Source organism: Cajanus cajan, chromosome 4, assembly GCF_000230855.2.
Source record: "Cajanus cajan strain Asha chromosome 4, NIPB_CcT2T_4, whole genome shotgun sequence".
Lineage (NCBI taxonomy): Eukaryota > Viridiplantae > Streptophyta > Magnoliopsida > Fabales > Fabaceae > Cajanus > Cajanus cajan.
In genome coordinates this window covers 72,252,668-72,268,759 of record NC_138520.1, presented here as the reverse complement: position 1 = coordinate 72,268,759, position 16,092 = coordinate 72,252,668, and the positions used below count along the sequence as shown (strand labels likewise).

The window sequence follows — 16,092 nt, the reverse complement described above, 5'->3', positions numbered from 1 at the left end:
ACAAAGTATCGGGATGTGAACTTAATTTTTATTTCAAAAGCTCTATAGCTTCCTTTATCCTCCTCTAATTCAATGTTCTTAGTCACAGCCTCGTATCTCTTTAGGACTGAAGTTCGTATATTTTATCTGAGAAGTTCATATAATAAGGACGTATATTTGTTGATGTGGATTACGACCATGTTTCTATGTTAGGTTTTGCTTGGATATGGATCATGAATAGAGTTCAAGAAGAATCTCTCACATTTCTTTATCCACAAAAAAATTATCAAAATTACGATGACTATAATATAATTCTAACTTACAACTCTTTGCATAGTTTACTATTCCAACCTCTCATCTTCATATAGACTCTAATAATTTAGAGAACCTCTCACATGAATACAAATTGTGTGGAATAAAATAAATATTAAAGAATTAGGATCCTTTTATACTAAATGTAAGTTTAACAATTTGTGTCATTTTTAATATCTTTTTGTATAATGCAAATTAAACTGAATCAACAATTGAATCACGTGACATTATATTCAAGATCATGTATATCGAATTTTTCATAATTTAAGCTTTTTTATGTATGTTATCTAAAATAGACAATTACACATTTTAAATGTCATATTATATGTTAAAATAAAACAATATGATGAAATAATAAATAATTTTGTAATCATGTAAAATTTAATATATATGATCTTCAATATAATATTACATAATTTAATTTAATGGTTTAATCAATTAAATTTACATTATACAAAAATTTATTGAATATACTATCTCCATTTTTATATATAAGACCCAATTACTTAATTCACCATAATTAAGAAAAGTAGTTAATTTAGTTTATAATAATAAATGTGTCTTATTTATATATATTTTTAGTCCTTATAAGGACTAAAATAATCTATTTTAAATTATAGGAATTAAAAATAATCGAAAAAGATAAATTTCAAGACTAAAAAGATTTATTTTAAACTATAGGGACTAAAATGTAAAATAAGTAAAATTATAGAGACTAAAAAAATAATTTAACTTTTTTTTTTCCTAAAGATACCCTTATACTATTTTTCTTTCCTAAGTAATATTCATATATTTTCTAATCAATTAGATTGCATACCTATATTATTTATCTCTCCTAATTAATATTCACTTTTTCTTCTAAACAATTAGAGTACATTTTAAAATTTTATAATTAATACATTTGATCGAACTAAAAAAAATAATTTAATTAAGGATGTTTTAGTCTAAAATAATTAATATATGAAATAATTATTTTAATTTGAGTCCTATAAATAAAACTGAAGGTAGTATAAGATTTAGTGTAAATTTTTAAACGTATATATAGTGTCAACAAATCCTAACTCAACATTAAATATATGACAACTTTAAATATTTTTCTTTGTAGAGCTCATAAATTTTAAGAACATTTTAATTACATTTTTTCTTATTTAAATTATGGTTTTATAAATTGGATTAAGAACATTAACAAAAGTGAAATTAGAATCATATCTTAAGATTTCAAATCCAAATTTTATGAATAAAAAATGTGATTGGAAAGCAAAACTTAAAAATGATTAATTAGATTTTTAAATAGAACTTAATCATCAATAAATTTAATAAATATTTTATGCCAATAATATAATGACAAATAAAAGAAAGAGATGATGCTCATTAGTTAATTTTATTTTCACCAATGAGATTGAAACACTTCATAATTCTATATTTATTTAATAAAATATTTAAAATTACTAATATTTGTTAGATCAACTGACAATGCATTTGATTTTTAAATCTTAAGATCTTGAGTTTGAATCTTATCTCTGTAAAAATGATTAATTTTTAATATAATTTTTATTATTTAAAAATTTAAAGATAAAATCATCTAAAAAATATGTACACCAAATTAAACTATCATCTTTATGTATGTTATAGATAAACTTATCTTATACACGCAATTTCCATAACTTAACCTCTTATTTATTAGATTGTTCATTTTTATCAAATAGTTCAAATAATTATTAGGGTTGTTTGAGACATTATTATAATTTTGTTATTAGTGTTGTTTGGATCTCTTAAAATATTATGTCATTTTTAATTTTTCAGTGTTATTTAGACTTTAGAACATGTATTATAACTCAAAAAATAATGTATTTCATTTATAAAAAAATTATTTTATTTTAAAATTTTAAAATGTATTAATAATTTAATCAATCAACCAATTAAGATTGGGTTAGATTGGACTGCTTAAAAAAATATCAACCTGATACAATTTAATTATATTTAATTTAGTTGAGTCTTGAATTTCACCCTACTTGTATACCTTCCTAATTATTTTATTTATCCTTTTTGTTTTTTTTTTTGGCTAACGTGCAACATACTCATCATGCATCGTAATCATGGAAGAATCAAAGACAATGGTTGCATGGAAAAAAACATAAACAAGTGATAGAAGGTGAATGTTGAGAGGGGTAGTTGGCTATGGGAAAAAGATCGATTGCTGATATGTGGAAGCTTGTGGGGAGCCAAAATCAAAGGTCATGTGGTACTGATAGAGAATCAGTTCTTGTGGTGCACGTTAAAGATCGAATCCGGTTATCTTCGTTCCTCAATTTGGATAATATTTGTCATATTAATCTAAAAAAGTAAGATATCAAGTAAGTTTATGAAAGTGTAAATTGATAATTGGATTAGTTCAAAGCTAAAATAATATGTGATTAAAATGATAATGATGATAAATATCAATGAGTTAATTAAAATGACGATAAACAATAAACTTTGAGATTTATTTGATATTTTTAAAACTTAATTGACATATTTTTAGTTTCAAATATTAATCTCATCGCTTATCACTTTTAGAAACTAATATGAGTATTTACTCGTTAAGATTAATTAGTATTTTATTTGCATATTTTAGTGGTTAATATTTATTATATATAACTAAAATCTATAATAAATAAATTATATATATACATATTAGATTTAAATTTATATATATATTATATTTAATTATATAAATTATATTTTAGATTTAAGATAAATAATTTATATTATGATATAAAATTATTTTTATGTATTAATAAATATTTTTTAAAAATTAAAATTTAATTCATAAATAAATATAAAATTTAATTAGATAAAAGGTTAAAAAATATTTAAAAACTTTTCTATCGAATAATAAATCCTAAAAACACTTTTGATATTTGTGTTTAATATATAAGAATTTAGTGAGTGAAATATTGATAAATTTTGATGAGTTTATTTAATATTGATATGTTTAATGTATGGACTATCAAATTATCTAACATGTAATATTTTTAAATATTAATTATCATTTTAAGATAATTAAATGTATTAATAGGATTGTTAAGAGTTTAAATAACTACCACTTGCCGTTTGAATCATTATTTAGAAAATATTTTAATATTCATAATTTCTTTACTTAAAAAATTAAAGATATTACATTTTGATATATATATTTTTTGATATTTGAGTGTTATAGATAAAATTTTCTTTTAGAGTTTACAATTTAATTAATTAATGCATATTTTCTTTTCTTTTTTAATGTTATGTTAGACATTATTCAATTTTTGTCATTTTGAAAAAGCTTTTTTTTTTTTTTCATAATTGATAAATTTTGTTAAAAAACTTCAATTACATTTTTTTGCTAAAAATTTTAAGATACTATGTTTGATTTGACGTTTACATTAATCACATTTGTATTTTAAAAAAAATAAAGTATAAGATACCAGGTTGGATATGAACAATATTACATCCTTAAAAAAAAGAGTTTGAATCATCCTTCGAAGATTAAATTATTAATATTTTTAATAAATTTATTATAAAAATAATTATTTAATTTATTATTTTTTAATTTAAATTAATATTTTAATGTTCAAAATGATTTTCGAAACTTACATCGGAAGGTTCTATCATTTTTCGGTTGGATATATACCTTATACTACAATATTATTTTTTTTAATCCTTTGCATTGTACATTTGTACTTGTTAGAAGCTGTTTGCACTTAAAATTGATGAAAAAACATTCTATAAAATATCGAAACAAACGAACCTTATATCCAAACGAAAAATTCTGGCTACAGAATATAAGTTGATGGCGACATGAAAGGAAGTAGTCAACTTCGGCAGAATCGTAGTCACTATATTTTAGGAATTTTTTTAAACATATTTTAGGATTCTCATTTATGAGTTAGCTAAACTAATTATTAATTAATTACTTTTACGTACATATTGTAGTGATGAATTATTTAACTGTGTTAAAAAAAATTAATTACTATGATATCTACTTATAAATTTAATTATTTTACAAATAATTAGTCGTGATGAATCTTGTGTATAGACATTCAAATCCAAAAAAACACTATTATGAGAATACTTTATTTAATTATTATTTTTATTTTAAAGATTAGTCTTGTAATTTTGTTTGAACCATTAGGATAATATAGTAATGGAAATTGGGATGATATACATTAGATACTATGTTCAAATCTCTTTCTAGCATTGTAACTCCAACTTGATAAAATACAAAATCACAGCAACAAAAGAAAGAAATAATGTGTTTTTAAAATGGAAATAAGTTTATCACTTTTTAATAATATCTTAAAGTATTACAAGAGGTTGTAAAAAGAATAAAGTATTAATAGAGTTTAGTTTTCATATATTGATATTTTGTAGAGATTTTTATATCAACGATTAATTAGAAATCACTTTAAATATAGTATTTGAAAAAAAGTCAACAAATTAAACTGTAAATAATAATTTATGATTAAATAATAACATAAAAATATTTACATTATCAATATATTCTAATTAATTTTATGTTATATAATAATATAATTTTTTTAAATAAAAATAAATTATATTCAAACTTTTTCAAAATAAAGTTTGACATAAGTTGACTATTTTTTAAAATATGACCTGAATTTTAATTCTTTATAATTTATACTTTTAGAAAATATTAGTTGTCAATTGTCATATATAAAATAATCATGTGTACATATGTAACGATCTAACAAGTTACTATACTTGTTATTGATTGATTAATACATAACGAAAGTCTGAACATCATGCATCAGAATAAAAGTTTATAATAAAGTTAGTAACTAGTATTCTATATATACATGTTATATACAAAATATAATACTAATAGTAAAATAAACCTAAGCGTCAAACGACATCTATACATCATAGTAGCCAACAACAAAACTAGTCACCTTTAGCATGATTGTCCTCCTACTGCACAAACCATCCCGTTTATCTTGTCTTGTTCTCATACCAAGTATGATCATCACAAATTCAACTACAAGGAAAACACATGGTAAGTTTGTGAAAATTAATTCAAACATAACTTTATAAACATTATCATAGCTAAATATAACATACAAAAGAGTAACATCATCAGCATAACAACTAAACATCTTACAACATGTTTTAATATATCAACATTTATAACGCATCTAATGCATCATCACGCACATCAACTATGAATATCTCTTACAACATGGGGTGAACAGTTTAAGCGACTAAACCTTGGTATAAAACTAGAAAAACGACTGATACTAAGGTCAAAAAACAACAACTACCATAAGGCTAGAAAACAACGACTAATATAAGCTAGATTAATTTATCAGATTTTGCCACTTAAACTAAGAAGTATGATATTATGTTAAGGTGAAACAATTTGACTAAGAGCCTATCATGACATTAGTCTACAATACTAAGTCACCTATGGGATTAACCTATTGATTATCCTTCAAATATTATAACCCTTCGATACTAGGTTAGAGACTAAGTCCCCAACTTGGTACTTGGTTGGTCAGTTTATACATATGTCTCTCGACCTTACTCACACACAAATACTACATAAAACCTAAAGGGGACAATTAAAAAATAACTTACATATTCAAAGGCCAACTTACCTACTAAAGGGTGTTAATCAGACTGTTGAAGCACCGCAACGTATATCCACACAATGAGATATTCAACTTTCAAAAATAACTTTACTCACTTCTAATTTTTATGTATTGTAGTTAAGACATGTATTTAATCCACATATCTATAGCTTAACATCTTAACAACTTTATCAACATGCAACTTATACAACGTTCAAAACATATTAACTTAAACAACTTAAACAACATACATCTTTACAACATTTAACGTCATCGAGAATTAGCTTAAGCAACTTAAAACAACATACAACTTCACAATGTATTTTACATACTATAGATCAACACACATATCATCTTACATCATCATTCATACAACTATGTCATCACAAACAAACTATTTAAACAACTTAAACAATCAACTTTACATCATACAACTAAATAAAAACTTTAATAACAATTTCATATTATGCAACTTGTGCTTGACGCCACTCCCTGTCTCATCACAAGCATCCGATGTGATCGAGATAGAAAATGCCCTATACTCTTATGCCTAACGTGACAACACCCATGCTCGGTACCAATCAGGTAAAAAGCTCTTTGCTTGACTCGTGCTTGACACTTCTCCATGCACTAGCACCTGATGCATCCAAACAAAGACCAATCTTTCATCTCACACTCAATGTCATTCAATCCATATCCACCGTGATTCCAATACGAGACGAGTCTCTCACCTCATGTCCAAAACCATCAATCTTGCACTTGGCGTGAGTAAGACAAATATCTCTCTTTGGAGTTACACTCGACACTCTAAAGGCACATCCGATGTGATATCAATTCTGCACTCATTTAGACACACGATTTTGGCCCAAATTACCCGAAAATCAGTAACCTAGTGACATGCATTGCAACAAACAATATTTATACATCATATACAACATATTTACACCCTCATAACCAACATGCAAGCATCCAAACCAAGAATCATTATACTTTTCAACTTATGAACAACTCCCCCCCCCCAAAAAAAAAACCCACACCATACTCACAATCATCACATGATTTCAACTCTAACATCACAAAGTCAAATAACTAAAAGCAACACACTCACATTCATCATCAAGAAATTAAACACAAGCTTCCCTTACCTCTCAGAGAATCAATATGCAAGTTATTTCATTTAATAACTTATATTTTACATCAAAATTTAACGATTCAGCCGTTAAATTAAAAGTTTTTAAAATATAAGTCAAGTCTACAAAATTTTAAAAAATTTTAAAATTATTTTATACTTTGTTTCATTAATTTAAACAAAATGTATAAAATATTTTTATAATTATTTGTCAATTTGAATTAAAAAATGAAGTATTAAATAATTCTTATTTTTTAAAAGAATTTACAAATTTGATCTATACACTAAGAACTTTTAATTTAAATAATTTTCAACGAATGACCAATGAAAATTGGCATATAATTTAAATAATTTAACTAATATTTTAGCACATATATTGCACATGTTAAATATTTATTATATAATAATAAAATTTAAAATAATTATGTATATAAATAAATAGTATGTTTGAATATATATTTTTAAATATACTTAATGGATTTTAGATTTATGATAAACTATATTAAAATTTGTTTTTATCTCAAAAGTTAGTTTCATATCTCTCCCGTGAGATGAGAATCCTATGCTAAAACGATTCCCAGGAAGCCATTCATAGGAACAATGTTTCATAAGAATGTTATTTTTTAAATAACAAATCAAACACAAAACTAATAATCTTGTTGTCAAATTGTTAAGAGAGTAAAAACTTTTTATATATCATAAACTCCTTAAATTTTTTTTAAAAATCTTATCATTAAAAAAATCCTTAAAAATATTTTTATATAAGATAATCGTTGATATTTTATATGTAAAGATGCTTTATAGATAAATATCGATTAAATTTGAGGAATATATATTTAATTTCAACTAATCCCCTAGGTTACTGGCATTTGCCTCTCAATTTAATTTCCCAAAACATATTTATCATATACTTCCTCTGTTTTTTTTTTTATTTTTATAAAATAGCCAGGTTTTTAGTAAATTTCTGTTTTAAGTATAATAGCAACGTAAAAGTGTTAATTAATGTACATCAATATGATGAAATATTGCCTAAATAGCATGTCCACAACCAGAACTCATAGATAAGGGATGATTATTATTATTTTAATCTATAGAAATTAAACGTGACTACCATGAAAATTTATAACATTTGCATATGTGCTCAATGAACTGACTTAGACCCTGCCCCTTATAGGTAAGTGAGATTATTAAAAGTCAATTATAAATTTTCTAATTAATGATATGTTGACCTGTGAAAGTTGTCTATCTTTTGATAAATCAAAAAAAGAAAGTTGTCTATGTAATTATATATTCAAGATTTCTCCTCAAAATCACATTAACTTAGATTAATTTTATGTTAAGAAAAGTGATACCAAGAAACACTTTTTTTATTAGTTAAAATTTATAATTTTTGAGAAATTTATTAATTAGATATGATGTTTGATTTCTGTTTTTTTTTTTATAACTTTTTTTACTAGTTATATATTCAAAATTTAACTCAAAATATTTGTTAAATTAGATTAATTTTACCCGTAAGAAATATTAGCAATATTTTTTAATAAATTTTTTTTATTTGTTAAAATTAATAAAAATTATAAAATTACAAAAGGTTCATTAAATAGAACATGAGAATTATCACATTTTATATAATAAATTTCAATGAATCTGAAAATTATATTTAATTTTTTTAAGATAATATAAATTGATGAACGCGTTTTGATGGGTATAATAAAATAGGTAAAAAATTAATAATTAATATGATAATGAAAATGATGTAAGGCGAAAGGTGGTGAGGTAAGGAATCAGAGTTGAAGATGCATGTGTCATCTTTATCTTTTGTTGTCAATGGCGTGTTTGGTTACATGGAAGAAAAAAAAATGAAAAATTGGATAATGAGAGGATGCTATGCACATTGCAAAATGGGAAGCACTAAAGAAGGAAACTGAGAAAGCAAAAATGTCATGACATGAAAGGGAAGGAACGAAACAAACTGAAGGAAGCAAAGGACCAAAAATAAGAGAGAGAGAGAGAGAGAGAAAGTTAGAATTTTGAATTGCAACGTTGTTTATGGCGAAGCCTCTTAAAACATTTTCTAAAAAAACACCACATTGTACGAGACGTGTCGTTTGCCGTTGAAACCGCGAAATTCCCTCGTTCTTTTCTCTCTATTTCTCTTTCATACTTCCGTGTTTTACAAAGCGGCTTGCTTCGATTGCTTTTGTGTTTGTCTGTTTCGTCCCTTTCCCTCTTCGTTCCTTCATTCACCGGCCCTTGTTTCTATCTGGGTCGGCAATGCTTTTTAATTAGTCTATTTGTTTCTTCTTCTTCTTCTTCCTCTTCTTGTTCATTGTTGCTTTCTCTCGAAGCTACCCGGAATGGATCTCAGAGAAAGGTTCGTTCTTTCTCTTCTGGGCTTCTGTCTTCTCCAACTTTGTTGCCTTGTCAATGCCAATTTGGTGTTCCCTGTTGAACGCAAATTCAAAGGCCCTATCAAGAACCTTGCTGCAATCAAAGCTCATGATGCTGGTCGCCGCGGTAGATTTCTCTCCGCCGTTGATATACCTCTTGGCGGTAATGGCCGTGCCAATTCAAATGGGTTTGTTTGTTTCTCCTCTTTTTTCTCTTTTCCTTTTGTGTTTTGACATGCACATATTTCTTGTTTGCATTTTGTTTTTGTTGTACGAGATCACATGTATTCCTCCTGTGTTGTTTACCCGTTTGTTTTGTGCATGTGTGTGTTTTCTCCCATGAATGATTTGAAGGTGGTCACCAATTTTGATGTGTGGGCTTGGTGTTGTTCGTTGTGTTTGTTCAGGTTGTATTACACCAAAGTTGGGCTTGGCTCTCCTCCAAAGGATTTCTATGTGCAAGTTGATACAGGAAGTGACACTCTCTGGGTGAATTGTGCTGGCTGCACATCATGTCCCAAGAAAAGTGGTCTTGGTGTATGTTCTAGACTTATTTTACTGCATAAACATTCATGTCATTTGGTTGAGATATAAGAGTGTGTTTGGTCCTGATTCTGGACGTGATTTTCCATGTCAAAATTGAAGCTACCCGTTGTAGCTTTGCATCATGGACGTGAATTCATGATTGGATCCACTTATTAGATGTATGTCCAAACACACTAAGCATATAGAGAGTTGCCATGGTATAACTAGTATGGTACATGCTTGTTTTTGTTTTTCCTAGGTATTGGTATTGATGAGAGAATTGGATTTCCTACATTTGTGCATTAATGACTGAAACCATTGGATGAACATTGAACCATTCGCATTTTGGATACATATCATAAGTTGGATTTGTTGAGATAAAATACGAGTTTGTGATCTTCATCCAATGATTCTGTTTGGCTGAATGTGGAAAATCCTTGACTGCATAGTGCATAGAATCCAGATCCCTAGGGTAGAAAGAAGAGTACTAGAGAAGTCCCTTTGTGTGTGTGTGTGTATATATATATATAATAACATTTGAGGCATGCTTTACATGGTAAAATTTATAATGCTTGATCACTTGCCAGTGTAGGTTTCACTGTATTATTATTATTATTATGTTGCAGATGGACTTAACCCTGTATGACCGCAAGGACTCCAAAACTTCAAAATTGGTTTCTTGTGACGATGATTTTTGCACTACCACATATGATGGTCCAATTTCAGGCTGCACTAAAGACATGTCCTGCCCTTACAGCATAACTTATGGAGATGGAAGTACAACCACTGGATCCTATGTGGAAGATTATCTCACATTTGACAAAGTCAACGGTGATCTCAGCACTGTACCTGATAATGGCACTGTAATTTTTGGGTGAGTGTAATTTTTAATTCTTCATGTTAAACACACATGGTTGAGTTGGGGAAGTAGATAGATGACTTGATGAATAATTGAACCTTTGACATCATCACATCACAACCTTAAAAACTGGTGCCAATGGCAATCGAGCTAGAAGCTCATTGGCAAGTTATAGTCTAATATTGCAAGCCTCAATAGGATCTTATGTCAATGTTGCTGAATTTGACAAGTTCTTATTGTTGCTTCTCATGGGAGAATTCTTCTCTGTCAATAACCACAACTATTTAACTGTTTCTACAAGATTTTTCTTGGGGAATCTTGAGCAGTGTCTTAATTTTATTTATCTATTGCATTAAAGGAAAGTCTTGGAGGATGCAAGTGTAATGGTTGGAGTTGTCGCCATGTGACCTTAAGGTCACGGTTACTCTTCCCTGGATCCTGTGCATAGCAGGTGTTTTATAGCACCAGGATTCCCTTTTTATTTTTGGGAGTTGGGAGTTTCAGCTTATCTTTTTTGTTTATGCTTGCTAGGTTGGTAAATACATAAAGAAAAATGCCACCATTGTATTTGGGTTTTATGTTTTCCTGAGTATTCACTTGCTGATAGGTGTGGTGTTAAACAATCTGGGACATTGAGTGCAACTAATGATGAATCTCTTGATGGAATAATTGGTTTTGGACAAGCAAATTCTTCCGTGCTTTCACAGCTTGCTGCAGCTGGAAAGGTGAAAAGGGTATTTTCACACTGCCTTGACAGTATATATGGAGGAGGAATATTTTCCATAGGGGAAGTGGTGCAGCCAAAAGTTAAGACAACTTCATTGGTACCGCAAATGTATGTGCAGATTTCTTGTAATTGTATTTGATTTGATTTGTTGTTTGAGAATAGGAATTTGATGGATCAGTGTGGTATCTATTTAATGATAATACCACTTCTATTTAACTTCCGGAGAAGCATATATATTAGGTTTTCATAAATTTAATTTTTCTGAAGACTCTTGTTGACTCAGGAATTCTTAATTCTCTAGTCAAATTTAGCAAAGGCCTATTGATTATGGTATAAAATTCATCAGACGATGAAAATAATGTAAATGTGAGATATAAGTACACAAATAATCTGTATTGGGTCTTTAATTGTATATTGCCATATAATATGTTGGTTCTCCTCAATGTCATTATTGTAGATGTATCAAGCAATCAACCTTTTCAGGCTCTTGCTTTTCTTTTTACCCCTGTTTAAGATCTTGTTGGAGTTATTTACGATTTAAAATTGAAACAATATTTCTTTGTGGTTACTGTAAGAAAAAATTGCATGTGAAAATTTAGCTCTCTTTCTGTTGCCAGTATACTATATACATACATACATATATATATATATATATATATATATATATATATATATGGTCCGTTTGTTTTATGTGGTCCACTTGAGGGGCTAATGAATCCCATAGACAACTGAATAAAGTTTTTTTTTTTTTCTTTTATTCTTGTAAGGTCTTCATCTTTAGGTAGATTCGTTGTGCAATCTGTGATATAAGCAATAAAATTTCAACATAAGAGCTTTGGCATATTCTCTTGCAGATGTTATATCATATTCTTCTAATGTTTTTATATAAAGTTTAGGTGTTGGTAATGGAACTATGTCATAACTGTAGTCTACTGGCTATTTTAGGGCACACTACAATGTGGTTTTGAAGGACATGGAGGTTGGTGGGGACCCTATACAGCTCCCAACTGATATATTTGATTCTTCAAATGGGAGGGGAACAATAATAGATAGTGGTACAACCTTGGCTTATCTTCCAGCCTCGATTCATGAACAGCTAATGGATAAGGTAAGAGTAATTCTAATAGTTAAGTAAATCAGTTTTTTCCACTTGAATTCTCATCCTTATTCTTTGTTATAGATTTTGGGTCAGCAGAAGGATCTGAAATTATATCTTGTTGAGGAGCAATTTACATGTTTCGAATTTGCCGACAGAGAGTACGATACTCATCTTTGTTACTTGATTTTACTTCAATATAAATGGGAAATTTTGTGTTTCTCTTTTCTTTTGAAATAAGCATCACTTTGCAATATTAACATGTGATGCTCTTTTTTGTTTGATTTGTCACTGTTTAATTGACATATACACCTTATTTCTATAATTTATTGGAGATACTAAGGTTTATTTTTTTTCTTGGTTGTTTAATCCATAGGGTATGGTGATGTCAGGTTGTCATTTAAATTTATCTTCAAAAATATCGAGCTACCACTGTTTTGATAGTATTAGTTATCAAATACTCTGGAGTATGCACTATGCAGGGGGTAAATGACTGTGGCAAAACAAAGCAACTGTTTCTTTGTATTATTTTTTGAACTTTAGCAGTGACATAGCTTTGACATAATCAATTGTTGACTTTAAGATTACTTGTTAGATTCTTGATGAAGTGAATGAATCTGGTAGTATTATATGGATTATTCTTATACAGCCAAGAATGCATTGTTTAGGAAAATAGTTGTTGAGTTGGTTGAATGATTATCAACAAATAATATCTTGTATATAGATAGGAAAACAAATAATCTGTTCGTTCAACTTAACTATTAAGTATATAGAAAAAATTTCCTTCCACGTGTATAAAGAATTTTATACCAGAAGACAATTATTTGTTCTAGACATGATAGTCTTATAAATACAGAAATAGTAATTGGGAACAAATTGTTCAAATGATATTATGATATATAAAATATATTCTCAAAGTGATTTAAGTTTCATCAATTCAAGAAGGCAGCGAGTTCACTTTTATTTTCTTGTATATGATGAGCTCTTAACATGTTGACTATTGTAATTTTGCAGTATTGATAAGGGATTTCCATCTGTCAAGTTTACCTTTGAGGATGGGCTTACTCTGACAGCATATCCTCACGATTACCTGTTCCTCTTTAAAGTGAGTGGGAACTTGATTAATTCTATATGTATACAATTTCTGATTTGACAACCTTTGTTGCTGCTTGACGCTCAATCACTCAAACAATATAATAGTTTATTTTCATATGAAAACTATACTATCAAGTTTTTTACGTAGTGGAATTGAAAATTAAAGTTTGTTTATGTATTTCCTTTCACTGTTGATTACAATTATAATTTAAGTTGCCATGTGAGAGTTTTACAATGTTATTTGTGTTTGAAAATGTATGCAACTTTTTACTTTGAAAATTTGATAAATTTTCTTCAGGTGTTCAATAGCACTATTTCTTGATATTATTTTGTCTGTCATTGTCCTCCAGACTGACATGTGGTGTGTTGGCTGGCAAAAAAGTGTGGCACAAACTAAGGATGGAAAGGACCTAATTCTTCTTGGAGGTAAAGTTTGTAATTAAGATTCACTTATAATTTAGTCTATTGACTTACTGATATAATGTTGTAAATGGCTTGATTTGTTTATTTAGTCCTTCTTAATTAGCTGTAGAGTCTGTTTCTGTTAAATAGCTAATTTTGTTAAATTAAAAACTTTCATATTGTTATGTTTTTACCTTTACTGCTCATTATGGTTAAACATGTTGACTACCATCTTGGAAATTAGTGTCATTGAATGACTATCATTTATTTACTCTGAATTCTTTCCAATTGCAGATTTGGTGCTGTCAAACAAATTAGTTGTATATGATCTTGAAAACATGACCATTGGATGGGCTGAATACAATTGTGAGTGCCCTCTTATTTATTTGCTAAATTTACAAAGGTTGTTCCAATCATATATCACCTGGGGCTGGGACTGTTTCTTTCAGCACTCTCTTTTATGGTTAAATTTGTTGATACTGACATGTACTAGAATGACCTTAGCATTGTTTTCCTTGATTCTTTAGGCTCTTCCAGCATTAAAGTGAAGGATGATAAGACTGGATCTGTATATTCAGTGGGTGCACACGATCTTTCTTCAGCCTCAACCGTGTTAATGGGAAGAATATTAACGTTCTTTGTGTTGCTTTTTGCCATGCTAAGCACTTGATTAACTTGTAATATTTTATCGAGAGATGGCATTTATTTCATTCTGTTGTAACATAATTCCATAAATGCTGAGTTTTGATGCAATAAATCAACCATTTCTCGTGTAGATAGAAAATATAAGTGAGATTTCATTAAAAAATAAATAAAATTGAAGTGAGATTAGTCCTCGAAGAATACCTTTAAAAATTAGACTTTGACAAAAGAAAAGAGACACTCCGATTCAAGGGGGGAAAAAAAAGGTAAGAAAGGAGAGAGTTTTCAAAGTTCTTTTCAATTACCTCCTTGTATAATTTTTTAAAGGAGGAATCGGGAAGGTATAATATTTTAATGATGCAATATCATGTTTTCTGATGAATATTGTTCCATGCGAAGATCGTTAAAAAAACTGTATCATAAAATTGTCATATTCATTATGTAAGTTCCACTAACTATTGCTCAGTAAATCACCATCACCCTCCAAAAGTAAAACATGAAATTTGTATCTGTTTTGAAATCACATTTTAAAACAGTGTAGTCGTAATTAGTTGTCATTGAAGAAGTGAGTGGTAGGGTGTTGTGTAGGTTCCATTGGAAAATTAATATTACAATGTTTATGGACCATTTAGAAATTAAAGATCAAGTAGTATAAGTTGATTAAATTGTTTTAAACTTTTTTTTTATTATTTCTATTCGATATTCATTGATTAAATTATCAAATTTCATCAAAAATAACATTCATTCTTTTTTTTTTTATTACAAATATCTCACTTTATGTAAAATCTTTCAAATTTTCGTTAAATTTAGAGTTTAATTTTCATGTTAGTGGTATAAAGAAATTTTAACTGTTATCTAATTAAAAATCATCTTATATATAACTCTTAAAATTTATTAAATCAACACGCTTATTATACATAATATATATATATATATATATATATATATATATATAAATAAATAAATAGAGAGAATAACTTTTTCCTTTCAATAAGTTTATTTTTAATAAATTTATTGTAACATTGTGAGAGTTTAGCTAATTTAATTAATTATATGTTATATATGATTAATTGTTGCTTTAATTGATTATGACTATTATTTTATAGCTCTGGGGACAAAAGATCTTGAGTTAAGATGTCTCTGAGATAGTTTTAGTTAGAGTAAGTGTATATAAAGTTTTTCTTAAGACATTAACTTCATTAACTTCTTATTTAAGAAAAACTAAGGAGAAGCTAGAGAGAAGGTGTTTGGAGTAAGAGAAATCTTCCCTTCCCTCAAGTCCCCTGATCTCTTCTAAATTCTTCCAATAGCTTATTTGAATCAGTAGAGA

At 27.7% G+C, this 16,092-nt stretch overlaps 1 protein-coding gene across 1 annotated transcript; it reads left to right on the top strand.

Annotated features, from left to right (window-relative positions):
- Positions 1–8,933: 8,933 nt before the first annotated feature.
- LOC109802261 (Eukaryotic aspartyl protease family protein) lies at positions 8,934–14,895 on the top strand. The gene is made up of 10 exons (XM_020363550.3): positions 8,934–9,604; positions 9,824–9,953; positions 10,568–10,815; positions 11,408–11,635; positions 12,473–12,635; positions 12,708–12,784; positions 13,638–13,728; positions 14,069–14,144; positions 14,415–14,486; positions 14,648–14,895. Exons 1-10 carry the CDS (start codon positions 9,384–9,386, stop codon positions 14,788–14,790), a joined length of 1,449 nt encoding a protein of 482 aa, XP_020219139.1. The 5' UTR covers positions 8,934–9,383; the 3' UTR covers positions 14,791–14,895.
- Positions 14,896–16,092: the final 1,197 nt, after the last annotated feature.